At 45.2% G+C, this 25,607-nt stretch overlaps 1 protein-coding gene across 1 annotated transcript in view; it reads left to right on the top strand.

Moving 5' to 3' along the window:
* The first annotated feature begins 687 nt into the window (after positions 1 to 687).
* SH3TC2 (SH3 domain and tetratricopeptide repeats 2) overlaps positions 688 to 25,607 on the top strand; it is a 169,982-nt gene continuing 145,062 nt past the window's right edge. Inside the window, exons 1-4 of the mRNA XM_086950199.1 lie at positions 688 to 779; positions 6,120 to 6,247; positions 23,309 to 23,414; positions 24,393 to 24,536. Of these exons, the coding sequence (XP_086806325.1) occupies positions 698 to 779; positions 6,120 to 6,247; positions 23,309 to 23,414; positions 24,393 to 24,536 (460 nt within the window). The 5' untranslated portion in view covers positions 688 to 697. The remainder of the gene's footprint in view (positions 780 to 6,119; positions 6,248 to 23,308; positions 23,415 to 24,392; positions 24,537 to 25,607) is intronic.

The raw sequence follows: 25,607 nt of genomic DNA, 5'->3' as shown, positions 1-25,607 counted from the left end.
TACCCGGGTGCTCACCGTAACGCTCACTTAGCACATAAGTGGGAGGGGACAAACTGGGCGGGAGACGAAACCCAGGGAGGTAACCGTATTCTTGGAAATGTCATCTGGAATGGGCCTTTGAATAGCCCCACGCCGCTTGATATGTTCCATCACCACAATAGGTATAGCAATTTGGAATCTGTAGATTGACTGCCAAAAATTAAGAAGTCCCCATCTTCTGCAGTTGAAAGTAAGAACATGCTGGAAGCTAAGATTAATTTCAGTGAGATGAAGTGTCTCATTATCCGGGAAGGATTTATGGGCAAGGAAGGTATTCTAGGGGATAAAAAAGGCCAAAACAGGTCGACCGGTCTAGTGGTTAGCGCTTAATGTGTATTGTTTGGTCGGATATTTCCCATGATGCAATGTGGATTGGCGAGGAGGACAGGCTTGTGTCTATACACATAAAACATTGAACAAATACATGGCCTAATGGTACTTACAGTATCTTTGTCCATCAGTCCATAACTATACATCATTGCGTAATTATTTTAACTAATTTATTTTTTATCTTTAGCAAATTGGAGGCTTTTATGCATTAATGTGCAAACATTTTAGTGGGGCATGTAACATGGAATGAAGTCTTTTATCCAAATTTCCTCTAGAAGCAGATGTATTTGAGATGTTCCTTTGTGTCTCCATAGGTCACCCCGAGTCCATGGCCCCAGAATCTTCTTCAGTGGAAAGTCCTGTTAGCACAGACTCTGTCTCACTGGCTGTAGGAGAGGGATTTCCAACTGGTGAGTTACCATTGATATACCAAATATGCTGATTATAACCCTATCCGCACCTCGGCCGGACATATTCCTCTTAGTTATGTTGAACATTCCTTCTGGTACTGGTAAATATCCTTTGTAACTCCACATTTGAATGCATAAGAAGAGGTGCTACTTTGAACACTCTAATTGCCTGCATGCATCCAGGATTTCAGCTTTGCATATATATGGTAATACAAATACAGTATTTCTAAACCCTTGATTTAGCTACTTTTGGGAATACAGAAATATTTGTGGGTCACTGACTCCAGTTGGGCACACCATTGTGGAGATAATAGCCAAGTACAATAATACATTTTTGGCTTCATCCTAATTATGCCGTCCAGCATCATGTCTTAGGATGATACTTGACCACTGGATCTATGTTGTATTAGAACATTGGAATGCTGTACGCTCCATTGTAGACAATACAGTGCTCCGGGCTTATTTTGGATAGAACATTCCAATGTTGTTTTCTTTTCACAGCTGTTGCTGTGAACAAAGGCCTCTCAGAGCCCGACGGGATTTTAACCCCTTTGGGCCCTGAGAGACCTTTGTTTTTGCAAATTTGAATATTCTGCCCTCTTGCCTTCGGCTCGGGACTTTAACGCTGGAATGGGCCTTTAATGGCTGGTAGAGCCCACTACATCGAGCACTAAGGCTATAGTAGAATGATGTCTGAAGGGATGTCACGGTTGTGAGAAGTTGGCCTGGTATATAATGCTCACTAATTCTAGTGATCACTTTGTACCATGCCAAGCAACCCTTATGATGATCGGTTGTAAGTCAACCTTATAGACCAGTTATCCTAGTGGTAATGTGGACAAAGCAGTCTTAGGCTAAACTCTGAAAGGCATGTGAAGCCAGCTGTATTACCATACACAACCCCCTTGAATACCAAATGAAAGGACACCACACAGATATATATTGAAAATATATATATATATATTTATTAACTACAAAATATCCCCTGGACTCTTTATGAGCACAGAAGCACAAGCGTTAAACACAAGACAGTTTAAAATACACAAAAGTTGCACAATATGGATGAGCCCTAGGGGCCACCTAAACCATATACTAAGAACGTGGTATAAGAGATACCAATCGAAAAGGAAATAGGCCTAGGGCCTTGGGAATCGCTGGAGCTGATCGGGACTAGCAGTGACTAAGTCGGGAAAGGCCCGCGGGACTCGGGTGCAGTGTTTAAAGTGCACGCACTCACCAATACAAAGTCTATGGCGCGTAAAAAGTACAAAGTTAGTTAGTTCGGAACCTTCCGAGTGACCTAGAAAGCTGAAACTTGAGACACAGGCCCTAGAGGTGTGTGCCAGTGTAGGAACACCGACGTTGCTGATTTACCTCACCCACAGGAAGCGGGTGCATAGGGTCAAAGTAGTGTCTGGTTTTGTCACGCTGGTCGATGGTGCTTGGAGCTGGAGATGCTGCAGGCGGCTCGATGTGAAGAGTTCCGGTGGATCCAAGGGTGGATCTGAAGATGTGAAGACCTGAAAGCAGAGGGGACAATGTTCAAAGTCACTAGCCAGTGACTACCGTGGAACCAGATTGGAACCAGGCGGTGTCGGGTGCAAACAGGCGTTGAGGTGTAGCTTCTCTCTGCAGCCACGTGGACACCGGGGGTTTAGGACGTCCAGGAGTCGGTCACGAGCTGTCTCACGTAGGCTTCTCGCTGTTGGCGGTGTTGGCAACTTGATTGGAGCAAACAGGCCTTGGCTAATGCAAGCCACGCAGGAGTTGAAAAAGGCTTTTTACTCGGACCAGCAAGGTCAGAGCGGGTGCTCCTTTTTACAGGAGCGAGGGAAAGTCTGGAGCAACCAGACCCGCAGTGTAGTTCTTCGGTTTCGTCGCCAAGATGGCCGCTGACCACGTGGCTAGTGGCCGGGATGGCGCGTTGAGTGGCACAATGCAAAAGGGCCCCACGCAGATTGTGGAGATGCTGGGGGGCTGATCTTCGGTGCAAGGGCTGCTCGGTGGTGGGGGTTCTCAGTCCCCAAAGCAGATCATCGAGGATGCCTCTGATGCTGGGCAGTCAGCTCTTCGGGTGTCTTCCAAGATGTCCGGTCCCACGTCTCTCGGTGCCGCCACGGGTCCCTTCTTTGCAGGGACTGCGGATCGGGCTTTGAGAAGTTTGGGAGTCTGGGTCTTGTCAGGCTCTGGGCTCGGGCTCCGGCGGGAGGCGGTGGCAAAGCAGACTTCGATTCGCTGGTTGGTACCTGTATTCACAGGGTGGCCACTCCTAGGCCACAAGGGAGATTCTCTTCAGTCTTCTGTGCAGCAGAATGTCGAAGTCCAGTCGTCTTCTTCGTTTAAAGTGGATTTCAGGATGATCTGCTGTGCAATGGCACTGCTCCCACTCTTATTTCCAATCTGAGGGGTGGATCACCTACTAGGTCCCTCCTCTGGGTGGAACCAGGAAGGGGGGCGGTTACACCCCCTTTCCTTTGTCCAGCTCCTCGCCAGCCCTGGGTCTGGAAAGTCCCAGGACCGGTTTGGACTGGCTTATGCACGGGGACACCTTGTGTGCCCCGGGCATGTCTCAATCTATTCAGCCCTGTCCTACCCAATACACAAAACCCTGTCTGGGGTGGTGCTCGCACCTCCCAAGGCAGGAAACCCTTTGTCCAAGCCTTCCTCGCTGGAAGGACTCCCAGCAGCAGGAGGTCAGACTTGTGTCTGTGGTGGCAGCATCCATTTTGTGATGCTGAGGCTCTGGTTAACTTTAACCGGGGTTAAGGCTACACACATGTCATGTCCCTCTAGAAGGGTGGAATGCTATCCCCGTCGACAGAACTGTCGAGGGGATAGTATTCCAATTCGTATGACACCTTACTCGACATGTTTTGATAAAGCCAAACCAATGTTAGCATATAACCGCGAGGATTATAATGCACTTAAGAGTATATGGTATGGCAATATCCCAGAACAGCTAAGGGAGTGGTTCCCGACAGCTGCAGACAGGCTCAGCTCATGCTAGAGCACCATCTCACATATTTCCACGCACTCTGCCTCCAGGATTGATGAGGCCTTCCATAGGAGTGGCTGATAGGAACATGTGTCCAGTTTAAGGTTAGTTATAGGGATACTATATCTAAGTAAGAGGTGATTACACCAACTTACCCCAGCTGAGTGATCAGCCAGTTGTGTCAAATATGGAGGCCAGGCCAGGGGTGGCACAATACATGCTGCAGCCCCTGGTAGGCCTTGGATGCACCTATGCCCTGGGTACCTAGGGTACACTGTTACAGGAGCCAACAAGGTGAACCAGTTCCAATTCGTAATGCACCTAAGGTACATGGAGTCCATTTTAAGGAGAGAGCAATCAGCCTGGGGCCCTGAATAGCAGGATCCTAGGCCAACTATGTCAAAAACCAGCTAAACACCAGGCAAAAAGTTTGGGGGTAACCATAGTCAGATATCCACCTTCCTACAACGGTACTGTATTGGACTCACCTTATATACCGAAACATTGGATTCTATTACGAAAGCAATACATTGACAAATCAAATAAGTTGATTTAAATATGATATCAATCTGCTGGCTTGATGAAATGGGAAGAATGAAATGAACCAATCGTGTTGCTCGACTAAGGCAATAAACAAGCATTGATCCGGATATTATAGAATCAGCTTATGCAACAGGGTAACAGTCACTCAGCATATTTTAATGTTTTTTTCTGTGCACATGCTCTCTGAGTACAACCTGGTTACAAGGATAGAAGAGAACAATAATGTTATCAAGAGCTTTTTTCATAAGATTTTTACATTAGCGCACTTCACTATAAGATGCACATTATTAGCAAACAGCACCTGCAGAAAGCACAGGGGAAAATACAAGACTTTGAAAATGTGCACTATGTTTTTGCACACTATTTCTACTTTTATTTCGCCCATTATTTTAGAATCTCGTATTGTTAAATGATTTCTTGTAGAATCAAATGTTATCCGTTTGCAGGAAGGATTTTACTACCAAGAGTAGTTGCATTATGAGTTGTATGATGACCAGGTATGGGATTTTGGCCTTTTGTTATCAGAAGTTGTAGAACACCCATTTGTACCACTTACTATGGTTTGGGAAGGACTGCCAGATCACTACTCTGCCCTTCTCATTTGCTCATTCGGGATGGAGCACGGCATGGATGCGGAGTCACCCTAATGCCAGGAGTATGGAGTACATATCCAAGAAACCAAGCGAGTTCACGGGTTTCCCTCCCTTATCCCAGTTGCACTTCTGCAGCCTCCTGTTCTCTTTCTGCCCGTGGCTTCCTGACCACTAGGTCATTATTTAGCAAAAGCGATACCTGGGGGTACTAAGAAATTGTGGCTTCTACTTACTGCTAACTGACATCCTTTGGGCAAAGTCACGTTCCCTCTCCTTGATGGCTTTTATCAGTTAAATCTGCCACATTGATTTCCTTAGCATTTGTTTGTCACTGTGTCTAGAGAAAGGGGGTAACTTAGTATTTTCAAAGAGTTGGGATGCAGCAAGAGGGGTAGTGATGCCACACGATTCCTTCCAGTTTCATGGAGGGGGTCCGCTATCTCCCACCACCAGTAGGTTCGGGCGACAAACAGCAGAAGGTGTCATATGCCAGGCAACTTGCATCTTGTTTTCAGTATTTTCTGTTGTCAACATTGTTTGAATCACATTTTACTTCTCAAAGTTTTCATTGATTACTGTAGATTCATAAATCTAGAATCATGAGCTGGGTTATGGTGAGTTGCTGGATGAGTAGTTTTAGGACCATGAGTTTTGTGATCTGTAGATTACAAACTGCAAGATTATAAATTGTAGAATAATGAGTTTTAGGAGCATGGGCTAAAGGACAAATAAGTACAGCATGATCATGTGAAAGGTTTATAATAAGAGGAATGTTTAATAAGATAAGAAAAAGCAATGAGTAAGTCATGTTCAAGAATAAGAACCGTACCCAACTGTAAGCCTGTGCACAGTTGTCATTATGCTCACACACTTCCCAGAATGTTCCGCAGTTTTGTTCTGCTGGAGAGTAGTTCGAGCAGAACATGTCCTGAGGGAGCAGATCATGTCTTGCAGGAGACATTTTCTCCTCAAACCAATCCTCTATCCTGGTATTATTTTTTAAATTCAAATTATGCATCACTGTTGTACTTTCATGCAAGATACTGCAGATGTTTGCTTTTTGCGCAACTTTCGTGGAATTACACAAAATCAAATTTTCCAATTTCACACAGGCCTAATAAAAAGATTAACAGCATATTACAATCCAGCTCTAAATCAGGACTTCATGCATGGTGTCCATATCACTCTCTGTTGCTTTTATTCATGCAGAAATATCGTTGTCGTTTTGCGTTCTGAGGCGGTCCTCTCAGTGTCCCAATGGGCAGCTCCAGGAAAAAGCTCGGAGGAAACTTTGGTCCATGGAAAGTGACAACAAGGAAGTGCTAGCATTGTTCAAGGTAAGGAAAAAGCACCCCACCTGAATGAAGATGGCAGATGGGATAGGAGGCCTGGTTATGTGTGCCTCACATTTGATGTGTAAAACAATCTCAACATGTCCATTACGTGGAGGAGGAGAGTCGAGAGCGAGACAAATTCCATTCCATACAGTGTTCATCAATGATCTGGGATAGGCTACACATTGTAGATCAGCCAATCACGGGCAAGCGGGCTAGCAAAGAGTGCAGCTTGAGTAGTATTTTTTCTTAGTTCTTGGTTCTGTTCGAAATGATGAAATACTAACCAAAGGACCTTCAACTGCCCACATGGCTCCTCCTGACCCTGGGTTCTCAAGAATGTTGCCAGTCTTGGTGAAGAAGGCGCTCTTCTCGTGTTTGCAGAGTCAGAATCTCACGTTTGTAGGCGTGATGCCTTTGAATCTAGAGGCAGCCTTCTGTTACTGGACTTTGTTCATGGTGGATCCCGCCAATTATTACTGACACCCCATGGCCTCAGGTGCTACTGTGCAGCAATTGTATGAAAACTGGCTAGGTGAAGTGTCGAACCTTACTCCTGGAGGGAGTAGTAAGTTTAAAAGCCAGAAACAACATGACACGGTTATCGTGTATCATAAACTAACTTACGTAGGGGTAATATTGGGGAGTGAACATGTAGTAAGCAGAACTCAAAAAAATTAGAACACCCTAGTGCATTCTGGAGCCTAGACACAACTCAAATAATTTTATAGTGCTGAAACAAAAAACATCAAAGTCTAGTAGAATTAATTCCTACCCTCAGCTATCTCTGGTGACATTCAGGGCCCTTTTCTCTACTGTTATTTATTAATAGCTGTAGGTGTAAAAAACAGACTGCAGGAATATATTATAGTTGTTATGACGTTTCCTGTCCTAATATGCTAGTGGTGGGGTCATGGGATAGATCAGTGGGTTTAGGTCCAAAGAACGGAAAACATGCAAAAAATCCGAAAACAACGAGAATTCAAAGGGAGCTGGTTTCTCGAACCACAGGAATGGTTGTTTTGGCTTTTTGTTTTTCTGCTTAATTGTTATCACCCTAAATTGCTTACTATCCTTGCCAGTAATTACTCTAATTGGATGTGAAGCGTATTGACCTTCCTTTGAAGTGTACAGTGGTGGTTAATTCGATTATGCAGTTTCATGGCAAGAGTACCCGAGGCAGTGGACGGTACACATCATGGCTGTTGCCAAGTAATACTCGAGTGCCTCAGTCAGTGTTCGGATCATCTTCTTCAAATTCCCTCTTCTGCAACATTAGGAAGCTTCTCTCAATCGGGCGGTGTGTTCGACTCTCAAGGACTTTGCCATTCCTGTGCACAATTTCATGTGTGGGCCCCAAGGCGGGGTGCTGAATTAAGAAGTAGCTAAATCATAAAGTGCAAAGATGGTAGCTGAATTGAGTCAACCTCGGTGTAGATATTTGTTTAAGAGTTACTTGGTTTTATATACCATATGCAATGTCATTTCTAGGTGTCACAACACTTTGCATAGTTTATCAAACATATTTTACAAGGAAAATATTGGGATGTAACATATTGGAACATTGTTAAAAAAGGATTCTGCATATAAAATGCATATTTTGTCTAGGAGAATGGTATAGTACATCTTTACACAGTCAACATAGGGCGCGATTGACAGTTTACCGGACAGGGTGCTCTGATGCAAATGGGACACAGTTCCCTGCCCCCCCCCCCCCCCCCCCCCCAACCCCAACGCCCCACACTTGTTTAAAAGTTCCAAAGAGTTTTATGAGTAGGACTTTTGTCATCTCCTTTTCAAAGAGTTGTTAAGCACGGCTATTGTGAGGGTCCCCAAATATTCCTACTACTAAGGCCAGTCACCCAGAACAACCTGGTCAAATGGACGTTTTACCTAAAATGGGGTCATGGGTTGGGATAGAAAAAGACCTCTGTGGCAGTCCTGCCTCTGGTTTCAAATACCGAGTTTCTCTTTGTTTTTGACTATTGCCTCAGAGCACATGCCTATCACCCATGTGCATTGCTGGCTCCATAAGATACAAAATGAGATCATGAGCTGGGCTTTGTTGTCTGGAGCTGCACCCCCCTTTACTGAGTGCGATTACCATCAGCTCGCCCATCTCCATAGGATTGACAGTTGTAGTAATACATTAACATGGCAGGACACTAATGTTTACTTGTCACCTTCCAGGAAGAGTTGCCTATTGGCCTCTACTTCGTTTATAAATTAATCTTCCAGACCACTGCAAATATGCCCTTCACTCTATCCAAATGGAGCATGGGGTGACGTGTGTAGTTCATGTGCGTGTGGCATGAATATAATTGTTGCCTACAACTCTAGTATTTTCTGTGTTTAGGGTTTGTATACCCATAAAAAGTTCTTGCATGCTTATCATTTTTCGCCATCAGCTATTGAGGTATGGAAATTGGTAATGCCAAACACAAAGATAAACCTAGAGGCCACCAACATTTTGACCATCTGGAACTCACCCTTCAAAGACAATTGTAATTGTTCCCAATTAGGAAAGTATTGCATTGTATTGTCTTAACGGGTTCTAGCATTATCCTGCTCAGTATCAGCCGACATGATTTCTAGGTATGAGCAAGGGGACTGCTCTTAGTCTGAAAGGTAAGCCTTTTGCCAGCACTTTGATATCAAAGTTTACAAGTGATATAAGCTTGTAACTGGAACATTAGACTTGGTATTGTCATCATTTGAGTCAAGGATATGATTGCCCTGTTGAATTCCTTACTGAGGCCCCCGTGGTACTTGCATACGTGAAGACCTAACACAAAAGGTGGGGGGGGCAGTGGCAACAATAATATGCATGATGTCAATCAGGAAACCATCCTTTGTGCTCGATGTAGGGCAAGGTGGGGAGGTAGAGCCTTTTCCACCTTGGTGCCCAAACTCTGTAACTCCCTTCCTTCGGAACTGTCTAGCCAGTCTTCTCTGGTGCTCTTTCGTAAACTTCTGAAGACTTGGCTCTTCTCCCAGGCGTATTAGCTGATCTGCACTTTGGCACTCCGAGACTATTTGTATGTCTGTTCTCTGTGCCTTGATGCCCTTCCTGGGCTAAGTTGCACATTACAAATTCCCCTTTCATTTCATTTAATCTGCCCCTGGTGCTTTGTGATATTATTTGATTAGATGACCTCCGCTTTCTCTTCTTCTGTGATGTCTTCCTCTAAGAAGCCTCTCTGTTCTAAATGGAGTGTATGAAGGTGTATGCCCCGCAAAAAGTAACTATCTTGGTTCATTGGCTACCATCAGAGGTGTATGATGCAGAGAAGAATTTAGAAAACTCTTGCAGGATCTCTACTGTGTAAGTGACCAGCTGGTCCCTGCTGCTTTTAAGTGCAACTAGATGTAGGCTTCAACTGCTTCACGTGCATCATTAACAGGCATCAGTCATAGGCATCAGTCTCCACTTGTTCATAGTATTTCACTCTAAGTTTAGTCAGAGCACGCTCTACCTTGGAGGAGAAGAGACTGTTTCAATCATATCTGGTTTGTAAAAAGCTACACAGGACTGCAGTTGTTGGCAGGGTGTGACACTATGCAGTGGCTTCCTGTGGTCTGCCTTCCAACTGGGAGTGTACAACATTTGTGCAACTTGTTTTTTGTGTAAATACTTAATATTTCTGGGAAATTAATCAAAATATTGTGCAATTGCACAACATTCAAACATGGCAGTTACCACTATGTTTTAGCGCAAAATGGGTCTCACGTCCATTTTTGGTGCAAGGACTCATTTCATGTAAAAATATCACAACAAATCAAGTGCCATGAGCAATAGCCACTCATTATAATTGTTTGCATTGTCCCTGCACTCTTGTGTTTTAATTTTGCTAAGAACAGTGGTGTAATTTAGTGACTTGGCTTCATTTTGTGTTTTTTTTTGTAACAAGTGTAACACAAAAGTCCCGAAACTACACAGATTACCCTGGGTGTAATTTGAATTTCAACTGGTTTTCTCTCAGGTCCTTGCTAAGTCTCATCATTGGCCCACTGACAATGGCTTTAGCTGCCACCCAAAGAACCAACACTGTGGGCCTCATTTATGAGGAATTGGCGGAGGGCATTACCACCCGTCTTCTGGCTGCCCTGCCCTATGCTAATGTGAAAGGGCAGGAATGCACTGTAATTATGAAATACGATGCATTCCTGTCCTTTCCGCCTGTACTGGTGCACAATTTGCTGCCTAGCGCAAACGTAGGCACCCTTGCACCATGGTGCCACGGTGCCTCCATTGCAGGCATGATTGTTTTTGTGCGGGAAGGGGCACCTTCCTGCGCAGAAAAAATATCAAGAGGCATTTTCCTCTTTCTATGGTTGCTGCAGAATGCAGCACCCATGGAAAGAAGAACAAACTGGGAGAAAAAAGTATTTTTCTTTGTTGCGCATGCTCTGGGGAGGCATAAGGTGTTGGCACTGCCCCAGGCTTACATGATTGAGTAAATCTAGAGCAGCACCAAAATCCATGCGTGTTGTGTAGGAACACACATGCAACACCCATGGAACATCTCCTTGACGCAGAGTAAGACATTGCAGTAGCTTGCGCTGCTTTGCCTTACTCCATATCTATGAGACCATACAAAGCCACAAAGTGGTGGCTTCGTGTCTCTTCATATATATGATTGAGAGTCTTGCGCCGCTGCAGCACCCAAAAAAGTGAGGCGCGATCCTCTCATAAATAAGCCCCTAAGTGTTCATTTAGTACAAGATATTCATTTTGATGTTGGACACAGACGTTGATTTTCTGCAGTTATTCTGCATTTTAGGATATTCATGTTTCATTTTTTGCAGGTCTGGCAACTATTACAGGGCTGATTTTCAGTTTCAGTGGGGCATGGTCGCAGATTCCCCTCGCCATTATATCATAATTTGTCACCTTTGGCAGAAAGCACCCTCTTTCTAATTTCAGTGCCATGAGCATGTGGCAAGAAAATGCAGTCTCTGTCAGTGGGGTATAATAGCCGCAAAGGTTCAGGAGGGAATTACCGGATATCAGGTTGAGTAGCAGGCCCCTGTCTCCGGTTCTCTTCTTCTCAATTGTCCTTGATCAATCTAGGACGAGGTTACGTTCTCCCCCCACAATCACTTTTGCTGTTCTGATTTCAATGAACAGCCTGTTTGGGCCTTCAATGAATCCTTAGTTGTTTAATTTGGGGCATACATCGAACCCACAATCAGTGATACATTCTGAACTTTTGCCAACACAAACTTGCTCTTTGTATCAGCCGGTAACTTGTGAGGATGCTGTGACAGTTTTTTGCGCATGAAGATAGACTTTTTTTTTGTTGCACATTTATATAGCGAGAACTCGACCCGAAGGTATTGGAGCACTTTACATGAGCACCGTATTTACATTACACATTCAAGCACGGAAAGATTAAGTGATTTGACCAGAATCACAGGATGTGGACACGACCCCGAGGCTCGAACCCTGGTTTCGAGCACCAAAGTCGGCAGTCTAGCCGACGGACCACATCCTCTCCCCAACATTCTTCCTTTCTTATAGCATGAGGTATCCGCTGATGACTCTTCCGGCTGAGAGGATGATATATCTATTTCCCTAATGTTTCTTTAATTTCTCAGGTTCCGAACTAGAGAAATGTGTCTCTCAAAGTAGAACCAGATCTGGGTGCTTAGTGGAAACATAGGAAAGTATATTTTTCTGATTAATGTATGCTGGAAGGCTGTTTACATTTAGGGTGTTACTTCACAGCACAAAAGATGATGGGAGGAATGCCTGCAATCAGTCTAATCTCGGCAATCGCTCGGGGTAGCATTCCAATCCATTTTGCTCACCTGACCATTTAAGTTTGGACCCAGATATATGCAGATCAGTTGTGAACCTTCTCCAATAGGAACCGTCTAGCCTGAACTGCCAGGCCAGGCCCTCCCTGAACCAGAACACAAGCAGTACAAGACCGGTTTTGCCCCGCCCACATGGGTCCTGGCTCACTGTACTAATGGAGCATAGCTATACCCAACAGATGAGTCCGATTAAAGGTAAAACATGTCTTGGGTTGCTTGTATTCTGGTTCAGGGAGGCCTAGCAGTTCAGGCTTGACTGTTTCCATTCGAGCAGGCAAAAGACACACAATTGATGGACGGAATGCAGAACAAATCTAAACATTCACCCCGAGTCAAGAGATCTGGGTTAAATCCATCATTCTTTTGCTCCCCATGCCACCCCAGTTTAGACCTGGCCATATGCAAATCAGTCTTGACCCTGTGCCTCATGGGAACAGTCCACTCTAAACTGCCAAGCCAGGTCCTCACTGGACCGGAAACAAGCATCATAGGACCGGTTTCGGGCTTTCACCCCTCGTCTGCCAGGATAGCTTCATTCCAGTGGCACAGTGAGCCCGGGAACCACGACTAGGCATACCTGGCGCACTGAGGGTGAGAAAGCAAAAGACACACAATTGATTGATGGAATGCAGCACAAATCTAAACATTCACCCCCAGTCAAGAGATCTGGGTTAAATCCATAATTCTTTTGCTCACCATACCACCCCAGTTTAGACCTGGCCATATGCAAATCAGTCTTGGCCCTGTGTCTCATGGGAACAGTCCAGCCCAAACTGTCGAGCCAGGTCCTCACTGGACCGGAAACAAGCATCCTAGGACCAGTTTTGAGCAAGGTCAAGACTGATTTGCATATGGTTGGTTCCAAACTGAAGTAGAATGATGTGCAAAATATTAATGAATTGGAATGTGGGCCGAGTAATTACCAATGGCTAAGATTAATTAAAGAATTCAGACCATCACTTTTTAGTGTGATGCCCTAAGAGGAAAGGTGTTCCCAGATATGGGTCCAGTGGTGTATCACTGGCCCTCACAACCCTCGCGGTGCGGGGGGGGGGCGAGCTGCAGGGGGCCCTCTCAGTACTCTGGCCTGAGAGCTCCTGAATAAATCAGGAGCAGGGACCCATCCTTGTACCTTGCAGGGAGGCCCCCTCAAGTTATGTTATGCCACTGTATGGATCCCAGGCAACCGTGCCACTGGAACCAAGCTATACTGTACTGATGAGCCCTAATAAGGGTAAAACCGGTCTAGGGTTGCTTGTGTTCCACTTTAGGGAGGACCGGGTCTGGAAGTTCAGGCTGGACTGTTCTGCCTGGAGCAGGGTCAAGACTGATTTGCATATAGCTGAGTCCAAACTGAGGTGGCATGGTGTGCAAAATAATGATGTACTGGGATGTGGCTTGAGTGATTACCAGTCGCTGAGACTAATTCAAGCATTCCATCTATCACTTTTTTGCATACTTCAGTGTGATTCACTCAGTGGGACAGATATCCCCAGACTTGGGTCCCGTGCACACTGTGCCACTGAAAAGGAGCTATATCTGACTGAACCCTAATAAGGGCAAAGCCGGTCCTGGGTTGCTTCTGTTCCAGTTCAGTGAGGACCTGGCCTGGCAGTCCGGGCTGGACTGTTCCAAATGTAGTAGTTTCAAGACTGATTTGCATACAGCTGGGCCCATACTGAGGTGGCATGGTGTGCAAAATCATAATGGAATGATAAGTGACTGGAGCAATTACCAGCGGCTGAGATTAATTGAAGCTGTGCATCCATCACTTTTTTGAATCAATCAAATATTGTTTATTTCGGATTCAAAATCCATTAAACATTCAAGATAAAACATAACAGTCGATTCACAAGCTCCTAAAACGTTTGTTCACAATAGCAGTTTATAAAGCTGTAAAACCAATTTCATGCACATTTTGGAGCTATATATTATGCACTATAGCAATTGCAACGATATTCCTGAAAGTTTAGTAAACGATAACCTCATTATAGTTTATTAAAAAACTAGGATCCTAGTATGTCTAGAACAACAGCAAGGGAGTTTAAGAATGATGCAATTTATTTAAGTACATCATAATGTCATTGAGAAAGTAGACAAATTCCAATATAAAAATAAGGGGAAAAGGAAATGGGGAAAAAAAACTTCCTTCGCCACACGTGCCAATTGCTAATCATTTTGGCTTAAATTGGCAGGAGAGTGCAGAACCATGGTTTTCTTTTGCAATGCTAGATAACTAGCTGATGCCATTGTCAGAAATGCAGAGGGGACCCTCCAGGTGTTTTTTACGGATAAGCCAAGCAGCCTGCAGAAATGTGAACACGTTAATAACTGCAACTTCCCTATTATCAGACTTCAGAATCCTTATAGCTTGTTCGCAGTGCCCAACACCTAGAAGGTGGCACACTGGTATGATCCACTTCCTACGGGGAGCCCAGTAAGCAATACGGAATAGTAAAGAATGGTGCAAGGTTTCAAGGACCAATTTGCAAGCAGGGCACAATGTGGTCCACCCGGTGTAATTTGCCCAGCTAGCAGTAAACCTGAGAATTGGGAGAGACCCATATCTAAATTTTAGGTATATCTGTCTTGGAAGGGAGCCTTGGATAACGTTAAGAGAAGCTTCATAGGTTGAGATATTTTTGTGATCAAGGGGTTGGTTGGTCAAGCTACCTGTCAGGCAATTCCTGTCCTCTCCAACCCAGATGTATTCCCTACACCTATCCTTAATCATCAATTGTCTTGGGATTTGAGCAGCTTTGTCCGGGGTATCCCAAAGAGGATGGAGGCTTAATATATACAAAACATTTTTCTATATGGGCCAACCATGGTATTCTGAGATGGCTTTTGGTACTTTGAAGTTCCCTAAGAGGGAGTCTATGGGGTTACAATTCTTCAGTGGGCCATAACCTATACCAAATCAGCAAGAGTCTCAGCTGCACAGTAATAGAGATCGGGTTTAGTCCCAAATCTTGTAACAGGGGTAAGGTGAGGCGTGCTTTGTGGTAGGTTGGTTAAGAGTCTAAGAAATCTGTTTTCAGCCTATCTGAGTTCTTCCGCACCTGTGTCGCCCCAAAATATAGCACCATATAGGGCTGAGATTTTTGCTTTCACTTTGTAAATTTCTTTGACTGGGGAAAAATGTTTGATTTCATTTTCCTTTCCATCTTAAAGAGTGCCCCTATCTCCTGCTCTAACGTTAGCGTACTCTTATTTGTTTGAACTCTCAATCTAAAGTTGTGGGTCAAATTCACCCCAAGATAGGCAGAGTCCTGGAATTACTTGAGGGTGAATTTTGGATTAAAATTCTTGCCTGTGATGACCATCACTTTGTTTTATACGTCTGTGTTTACATTTAGGGGCCATATGGATAGATCTTTCAGGGAAGTGAACATATTCACTTTCTGACTGGTCAAGTCTTCATCTTGTGCCAGCTCTAGGGAGGGCCCTCTGAATATGCAATTGTAGGAATCACTCTCTGAGGCATTAGTCAAGTGTCCTTGTACATAATTTATAGCGATGCTAGAAAGATCAATGCTGGAAATAGATCAGTGCTGCGTGAGCAAGATCTGGTCTGCATGCCAGATAGACAGGCAGTAATGTGTCTTAGCAACAATGGGAATCAAGAAAAGAAGCCTAGGCAGCTTGATCAAATATACAACTAATTTTGTAGAAGTGAGTTTCACAGCCCTTTACTGCACCATAGCTCTATTCTGCATAATATGGCTGACCATCCGAAGTAATAGGCCATATTATGAATGCGGTGGACTTTCCTTGTTTGCAAAAGGGTGCGCCGTGTGCAAACAAGGACAGTGTGCCTTATTTCGAAGAGTGCGCTGCTCCAGTACAGCTGCAAACTTGTGGGCAGCGCATTCAAGTGAAATACAGAGCAGCTGTTTAAAACCTCCGTGTGTTTCACAGTGCACTTTCCAGGAGGACATGAGATCCCCTTGCAGGCGGGAGCAGTGAGTGGCTGCACCTGCCTGCTGAGGGATGTCTGCGGGTCCATGGGACCCACTTTCAACTCACCACAGGGTTCCTTTAGGAGTTGCACTGAAAGTGAGCCACTTTTTTGTGGCGCACTTTCAATGTGCCTCCTAAAGGCATGTTTGCCTCTATGCCCACGCAGTAATATGGCGTGAACGCAAAGTGATTCCCTCACTAGTATAGGGCCATGCCCCCCTACAAATGTGGGGAATCCCCTCATGTTAGCTCTGGCGCTACATGTGTTATCAGTGCTATCAGTACTATAGAAAGGGAGGCACAAGTATCTGAACCCCCTTCTGTAATACAGGTATGGCCTGGGTGTGCTCAAAATGAGCGCACATGCCCGTTGTGCCGCAGAGGTGCAATGTATAATACAACCCCTCGTGTTTTCATCTATTTGTTTCTTGAAGGAAGCGAGTTCAGACTGAATGGATTTGATTTCTCGGTTGGTTAAGGGCATAACACAGGACCCTGCAGCCACTGCTGCGTAGGGGTTCTCCCAATACTTCGTAAAGTCCCCAACCCTTTGGGGGGGGCACCCTTTATGCCCAGAGAGCCAATACATATCTGTGAGATGTGGGAGACTCAGGGGCAGCTCTCCACATTTTGTGGGGGGCTATCATTTTGTGTTATGCCAACGGCTGGTTTCTGCTGTTGGTTGTTCAACTGCACCAATAGAAAGCTTTATCACCATGGGCTCTGTAAGGGGGATGTACAGAGCAGCAGGTGATGCGGCCAGTTTGTGTATAGAGTTTCCTGGTACTTTACCTTGCCAGACAGGGACTGTAAGAGGAGCAGTTCTGCAGATGCAAGATACTTTTGACAGCAACATTAAAGTAGTCAGAGCCAAAGATATTGGACTCTGCACGATACGGCAAGCAGTGATCTCTGTTTACACACTGAGGGGCATATTTATCAAAGGGTTGCGTTGTCTTTGCGCCATGCAACGGGTGCAAGAGCCAAGCAACTCTGAAGTTAGATTCATCAAGCCATGCAAGGCCACCTTGTGTGGCTTGATAAATCTTGAGTAACCCAAAGCGGTGCAAATCGCTGCATTGCATTACTATGCCACAGGGTGGCGTTCGATGGGTGAAACGTGGCTGTTCCCACGCAGCACAACGCAGCATGTCACCTTGTTGCACTGCATGAAAGGGAAAGGGTAGGATGGTGCCGTATTTAACATCATACAGCGCTTTTCCTTGCGCTGGCGCCTTCAGGCAGTCTAAGGCCAACACAGGCACCCTTGTACCACGGTGCAAGGGTACCCGCTTTACAGGGAGAGTTGTTTTTGAGCAAGAAGAGAACTTCCTGCACAAAAAAAATCTCTGGAGGCATTTTCCTCTTTCTATGTGTGCCGCAGACTGCAGCACCCCTAGAACGAGGAAATAACAAGGAGAAAGAAAGATTTTTCTCCTCGTTATGCCATCCTCTGGAATGCGTACAACTTCATGCAATCCCAGGTTTACAGACCTTTGTAAATCTGGGATTGCGTGAAATTCAAGGGTGGATGCATTAGCACGCCCATGTTCAACCCATGGCACGTCTCCAAAAATGAAATGGAATGCAATGCAGCGCCAACCACTGCATTGCGTTACATTTTTGGTTCACAAATCCACGCAAGGCGGTGCAAATCGCCACTGGTAAACATTTGCCAGCATTTTGTGTCATGGATGCGCCTCAAAAGTGGTGCAAGCATGATGCAAAATGTTATGGTATCAAGTTCTCCTTCTGGTGGGGTCAAGAACTCCACAAGCAGCGGTGCATTTCCCAAATCATCAGTCCTTCCACACCCTAAGGGGCATCGTTCCCTTAAAGCTGCTATGTCATATTCTCATAGGGTCAGCCTTGTGTACTCAGGATCCAATGAAAAGGAGCCAGACCCGGGAGAGGACAGTCACAAAGCAGAGATCCCTGTGCAGACAGTCCTCGCCTCCAGGGGGTGCTCTGTTTAGTCAGTATTGCTTTAAAAAAATCATATTTTTTGCTTTGGAAGCGGACTGGACGCACTAGCAGTAAGGTTACTGGCGACTGTTGCTTTTTGCATTGACCAGTAAATATCGTTGTTACTCTCAAATCTCAATCTGAAAAGCCAGACACTCATTTGCATACTAGTGTGCTCAGGTCATACTTTCTCTCGCATTCTGCCTGACGAGGAACAGCCGTCTGTGGTACAGAAGCAATAGTAAGAGAAGCCCTACTTACTGACAAAGCCCTTTGTTGTAACAGGAAGCGGGTTTGGTGTTGGTCGAGGGCGTCACGTTCCTTGCCTCCAGTTGGTATGTCACAAACAGGCTCCCTTTGTCTTCCCTTCCTGAGCACAAGAAGAGCCTGTGTGGCTGCTGCATGCCAGGTATTTCCGGAAACTACCCCTCTCCTCAGTTCCTGCTGTACATGGATTGCTCTTAAGCGCACATGTGATGGGCCTCACTATGAAGCCCTATTTAAATCTGTAGTTATCTCCCATTGCTATCTATCTCTTATGTTAACTTGTCCCTAGCTGCTCAGCCTGTGTGAATGTTCTGAGTGGAATGTTGGTGTGAGGGCTGAGTGTGGAATGCTTGGATGACTGGAGCAGAGTGACAGTTGGATGGTGGGGCTGAGCAGCTAGCAGGCTGCTCCTGGTGGGACTGTTAATGGATACTTGGGACTTCTTACAGAGACCTTCTTACTTGCTTTATCTACTCTACAATAAAGCTACCTTGACTTCATCACACCTGTGTTGTCCAGATTACTACAAAATCCTCTGGTCTTTAGACCTGGACTGGATAAACCGAACCAGCCTGGGCAATTTTGACGGACCAGCCCCCTTGCTGCTTTTGTTACGGGTCCGATATAGCAGCACCGCCGTAAAACCGTCCCTCAGTATAAACAACGGCCTCCACCCTTCCAGCCTCCCGGGGAAATGCCTGATGCCCGCTATGGCCAGTCCAGCCCTGCTGGTACTTCCCTCCGCTCTGAGTTACTAATACCAGGGGTACGAGTGACACTGGGGGCAATTACCTGTGGATTATGAGTGACCTCCCGAGTCCCCCTGACAAATGTAAAATTACTATGGCATTTCACTCACAGACTCCACCATTTTTAGCAGGCGTAGTTTCAAGGTGAAAGACACAGGACCCACAGTTTCCGTATGGTGATTTTATTTCTGATGGGGTTGGCAGGGGCGTACCTTAGTTTATATTGTTAGTGGTGTGTGAGTCTGAGATTTCTCAACAAGCACCGTGGAAGGCAGGCTGTGCCAATATAGGTGATTGTCTGGTACATAAGCAGTAGTTCTGCAGTATTTGGAATTCTGGGCAGCTTTAATATATACTTCGATAAATAGGACATCACACAAGTTAACACAGCAACTACCTGAATTGGAGTTATGTTGTATGCATGATTGTGCCTGCAGTTGAGTGTAAAGTGTACTGTTGGTGTAGGGCAATATGTGAGCTATCTTGATCAGGATGTGTCTCTGAGGTGGGAAGCGCTTAGCCTCCTGGGTGGTTTGGAGCTGTTTTCTGTACATGGTGGTGCCAAGAATTATACTGAACGTTTACTTTTGGTATAGTGCAGTTGTTCTGCACTGCGCTGCTGTTCTGAAGATCTACAAAAAGTAAGGAGCGAAAATGCAGTCTCTATGGTCTCAAAAGCATAGACCACACATCAGTCACTTGGTTATGTCAAGACATTGATTAAATAAATAACCTGAAATTAGTTAACTTACTGTTAATTGTTGCTCAATGAAAGGCAGCCCTGCATGCGGCACCAACCTGCTAGGTAAGGGTGCCCTACACACTTGCTCTCTGTAAACCGAGCTGATCCATAACTCCTCATCCCTCCGATGTCCAGAGCAGTGCTGATGATATTCCAGAGAGGCTATGGGGTACCAAAAAGTTGCATCTATAGAGGGTAGAGATGTGTGCTTAAATGTGCCCCAGATAAGCTGTGAGAGAGCGTCAGCTAAGTTCATTGCATCTCCCTCGCATGACGAAAGCCCAACTATCCTTACAAGGATCCTGGGAGCACAGTAACCTTATGGGCAATCAACATCAAATTCCCACCTCAGTCTGCTAGTAGGTCAATAACCATCTTCAACACCCAGTGCACCAGCAGAGGCGGTCTGGAAATTGACATCAAATGATGGGGGTGCTGATATAACAGATGTTGGTCTCTGTGCCAAAGCTCATGTTATCTCATCGTCCTTGATTATCCAGAGACTGTACCTTTTTTTCCAAGCACACATATACAGCAACCGTACCAATACTTTTTTGCAAGCGTGACATTTTTGGTGTACTCTTACTATTTTCAGAAAGTTGGAAATGAACCTTCTAAAAAAAAGATATCACCAGCTATCTGAATAATGAAATAGACCTTGCATGGTACATGATTCAATTTGCAGTTGGTGCACAACTCACTGAGCTGTTTTACCAAGTTTGTCCCTTGAAATCCACAGACTAAACCACGTCTCTGCAATAAAGGCATTATCGCACTGAGCTACTTTGCATAGAATACACGCCTGTGGCCTAGTGATGATGCTCTGGAGCAGGCACATTATTAACATCTAAGCTATTTTATGAAGATTCTAGCATGCTGCCAGAATGTACACAAAAGTGCTTAACCTAGCATGACCAGGCATCCTGGATTATTTTTCCATCTACCCCGACGCATTTCAGAAATTTTAACATGTCTTGTTTTTTGGAGTGGGAAACTGAACACAGAGGTGAGCAAGTTCATTTTCCTATTAATATGATTTTGTCTTTATTTACTATGTTGGTGAAGACTGTCAATTAAGTCAATTGGTGCCTGTCTCCCGGTGCAAAAGTGTAACCCTACCTCTATATTTGAGGAATTTCCCTGTTTTGGGCTTTTAAAGTCAGGTCACAGTACATTACCCACCAAGTTATAAAGTGCCAGTAACTCTCATTATTTTCAGTGCTCCTCAAAACCATTATGGCATGCAGTAAGCCTGCCAAGTTTCCAGGTCTTGGTTTTGGGACTTGTAGTTTTGTTTATTCTTTTTTTAAAACTACAAGTTCCAGAATGCAAAGAAAAAAACCTATACAATAGCATCTAATCAGGCACGGGCCTGAGAGATGTTGCACAGTTTTGATGAAGCCTTATTGTCGAAAGTAATTGTTTATATGACTATTTCTGGTCTAAAAGGCGTCATAATCAGGTGTACTGTGGTGAAGTTATTACTGATTGGCACCACCACACAGGCCCGTGGCCCACTGTAACATAACCCAGGGATAGATGGGTGACATGATAGATGGGTGGCATGCTGTGAGAAGGCCTGTCGACAACCTGGCTGTGCAGTGCTGGGAGGATTCGGTATCGGATTTAGAATACATGACTTAAGCTAACCGTGTTCCGTGCCTACATCTGTTTTTTCAGACCCTGTAGAGGCTTCAGACATGTGCCCAGAGGTCTGACTGAGCACCTCTGTGAATATTGTTTAATGCCAACCAGGCAAGCAATAATGGTGGGCAGATAAAATCATCCGACCCCTCCTCCATGTTACCCACACCCTCTTGGGAAACGTCAACTCTCAGCCCCAGCATTGATGTAACATGGCGGTGCTGACCGAGTCACCGAGTTTGCAAGAAGATGTAACCCAACTCTAAGAAATTATTAGAGGATGTTCCACCCGTGCACCCCCTTGAAGCTACACCCCCGGGCAGTGGCGAGACGAAACTTGAGGAGGCCCTCATGCAAAGTACATGGGGGGCCCTTACTCTCAGGGCCTAGTCAGGAGCTCTCAGGCCAGTGCCGGAGGGAGCCCTGTGGAGCCAGGGTGCCGCCCCGCACCACAGGGGCTGCGGGGGCTAATGTTACGCCACTGATTCCATAGAGCCGATGAAGCCTTGAACAGTAAGAGTCCTGAGGGTCTGTTGGAGAAGGCAAATCTGTTTTTAAGCATCTAATTGCGATCACTTCAATTCACATTATATAGGGCTGTGCCAGAAGGCACCTTTTAACAGGATGCTCCCATTGTTATCCCATATTGTCACCTTAAGGACCACTATGCTACTGCATAAGCTCTTTTCTCAATATTTTTCCTGCAAGATAAAAGGTTAAAGGCTGGGCTGCAATACTCTGCAGAAATAAAGATGTTAGATCCCTGCAGTTTAAAGGGGTGTTCAATATTCCAATATGTAACTCAACAGACATCACCCAATCCAATGGACTTTTCTTTGTTAACCTGGTAGGTGGAGCCATGTTGTCTTACAAAAGCCTGTGTGGCATGGACATGGTGGTAGCTTCATTCGTATCCAGACATTAAGTGGTATAGCCATCATTAGTGCAGTGGGTGAAGTGGCTCTTGGACCTTGGCCTGTGAGATGCCCTGTACAACACAATTATGGCTTTATAGCACCCATAGTATTTGGGCAGGAAGGGCCATCTTCCTTGCTTGCATTAGAGGCTAACCTCTCAGGCTACACTGCTGCAGCCTCGGTGCCACAACGGCGAACGTAACATAACCACCACGACACCACACACATCCCAGACGGACGAGTCATGCTTGTTAGCTGCGGGGCTGCAGAGGGGCCCCCTGGAGCATGGTGGACCTACCGCAATGCGGAGGCCTGTGTTACGCCCTGGGGCCCCCTGGGGATGGTGACTCTCTTTCCTGGCCTCTTCAGAATTAACAGGGTACTTATTATGAGAGCCAATGCGAGGAAAAATTGATTGGAGGAAAAGTGAAGTTTGGTTGAATACTCCCATATTGATGCCCATGTTATCAAGTTTGTGAGATGTACCAATTAAAAGCAGAGATATATCTGTGTCTAGCGAGAGTTATAAAGAATATTAAAATGGGGTCCTGTTTCCAATATACACACCAAAGGTGCGTTCTCTTCTGGAGTAATTCTCCAGTTCTCCAGGTCAAATCTGGAATATTATGTCCAATCCGAGGACTCGTCTAGAGTTTTATGTAGAGTTCTGGAGGCCTTAATAGTAGTATTGTAGTAAGTATAGTAAAAACCAGATTTAAATTTGTGTTCACTTCTGGAGCCCTTGTTTGGATTACTTTGTCCATTCCTGTGTGCCCAATAAGAAGCATCATGTTCAATTCTGAAATATCCATCCATAATAGTGTCTGGTTCTGCAAGTCACATATGGGGTTTGGTATACAGCTCTGGAGACTAGCTCTGTAGCACAGTAGGCTAATATTGCTTGTAAAACTGTTGTGGTTTTAAATATTTGTTTATTCTCTGTTTTTCGTCATTCTCTATTTGGATCGTCTCATATAATGACCTCTTTCTTTAGGAGCTGTCAGCCCGCTTGCTATCAGTCCATGCCCACCAGGACCTCTTTGTCATCACCTTCAAGACAGTGGAAGAAGTCTGGAAGTTCTCCACGTATATGAGCCTAGGTACGTAGCGGCCAAGCAGCCAGCATCAAAAACGTGATCAGCTTACCAATACCTGGTTCACTCCTCCACCACCCAATCTACCTGGTTTACACTCATTTCTAAGTTGGACGGGTGTGGGGTCCCCAATGTAAAAATATATTTAAACAAAGAATTATATTTGTACCAACATGTTCTATCTCAGTGAATCCAGAGGCGCAGAGTTGTAATAATGTATACATTCCCAGAGGTTTACCTATAGGGCATTGGGGTGTTTGCCATTATTCTGGCAGGGTGGCTGTTGTGTTTTAATTTCATAGGCAGAATGTCTGTGAAACACATATCGCGCATGCTTTAGCGTTTTCAGCATAATTAAAGGGTGGATGGTGTGGATGGTTCTGCCTTCCACGACTTTTAGTAGTGCACATTCTAATCGTACCCTTCTTTATGATTAAGGGGCTTTGAATTTCATTCTCATTACAGCAAACATTGAAGATTATGGACAGTTTGTAGGTCCAGATTTAGATGGAAAGTGGGCACATTGGATTGGTATGGCAGCTCTAATCTACATGGACATTGGGTCATCATCTGGGTGGGCCTGGTATCATTACGTGTGTGGGCCTCAAAGTTTTTATCGTCGTGGTCCTAGTGCTCCTTTGTTGGATGGGCCTTTTGCTTTTTATCAGGATGGATCTAGGGCTTTCTATCTAGACTGGTCTGGCAGGTGGCAGTCCCTACTCTTAAGGGCCTATGGGTTTCTCCAGGCATTTCCTGCATGGCCCGGGCTCATAGTCCTCATCCGACTGATCCTGGGAGTCCATATTTCAATGGTCAGGCCTCACTTGTCTTGTCAGTGGCCCTGGTGGTCCTATCTACATGGGTCTGCTGGCCCTCATGGGGGTGGCCAAGCAATCTCCTTCTACCATCGCACTTTCTTTTTATGTTTCGATGTTGAGCCTTCGGCGTTCACACGAGCCTTCTGTTTCTGCATCCATTCCTCAGGCTACGTGGCATGCTGTCTGGAGTACCTGCTCTTTGACCAGGGTTACTGGCTGAATTCACAGCTCGTGGAGGACACAGAGATCCAGGTTGCAGTAAATGAGGAGCACATGGCCACCTTGTACCTTGGCCTCTTGCTGCAAGAAGGTGAGTATGAATGCAGAGCCAGTGAGTGATCTAAGGGGGTGGGGAAGGTGGTGAGAAGGCCAGCCCATTGAAATTCAAGTGAATACCAGGGTTGAAGGACACTCAAGAGACCCCGCCGGGCTCTCAAATCAAGCAGAACTGAAAGTAAGACAGATCTAGAGCTCGAAGCATCCAATGCTCACAAGAGGTAACATCTCCTCAAATGATTAAGCGAGAGAAAGCATAGGAAGTGAACTTCCAAATCGCAGCCTAACTTTACCCATAGAGGGGAGGAGGATTCTGAATGTAACACAAAGCAGAAACACATTTGTGTTTATTTATGTGGTAGGTTGTCATCAAGAACTTTGGTTTCTAACAAAATAGACCCTACAAGGAGCCCTGAAAATCAGCACTGGATTCAAGAGGGAATATAATCTGCTTCACTGTGAGATACTGTGAGATAACGCAGTGACTTTCAGAAACATGCATTTGACACAGGGGCTCTGACTCTTGCACGGTGAAGTTCAGCACAAACTGCCATAAATACAAATCCAAACTAAAATTACTTCGTAGCCCGCGCTGCATCGCATTTTGTGATGCAGGGCACGCTACGAAATTTGTTTTATTTATTAAATTGTTTACTTACCTCCAATTATCCATATGCCGGTTTTTAGCACCCCCCCACCCTGCCCCTCCCCCGGCCTATCTGCCCCTCCCCCGGCCTATCTGCCCCACCGCAACTCCTTCCACGGGCCGCGGCTGCGACCCTCTGCCAAATCTCCTTGCTCCGGTCCAGCGAAGACTATCCTAGGGCACCAGTCCTCAACTCATCGGTAGAAATCCATCTTCCTCAAAGGATGGAGTTGAAACTAGAAGGAATGGCCAAATGTTTGCTATAAGCTGTCAGTCACCCCCACATCTAATATAAAGTGAAGATACTTGGTGCAAGGGAAATGCTGGTGGAAATTCCATGAATAAAAAGCTAACCAACACTCTGGTGATCGGGAAACAACATGCTGACTGGTGTTGTGTGGTATCTGTACTTTGTGAAATAGTGCTCTTCTTTTATAGAGAATAGATATGTTAGATTGT

This window comes from Lissotriton vulgaris, unplaced genomic scaffold, assembly GCF_964263255.1.
Source record: "Lissotriton vulgaris unplaced genomic scaffold, aLisVul1.2 SCAFFOLD_778, whole genome shotgun sequence".
NCBI lineage: Eukaryota > Metazoa > Chordata > Amphibia > Caudata > Salamandridae > Lissotriton > Lissotriton vulgaris.
The sequence above is the reverse complement of the archived record's forward strand: the minus strand, read 5'-3'. Positions and strand labels throughout refer to the sequence as shown.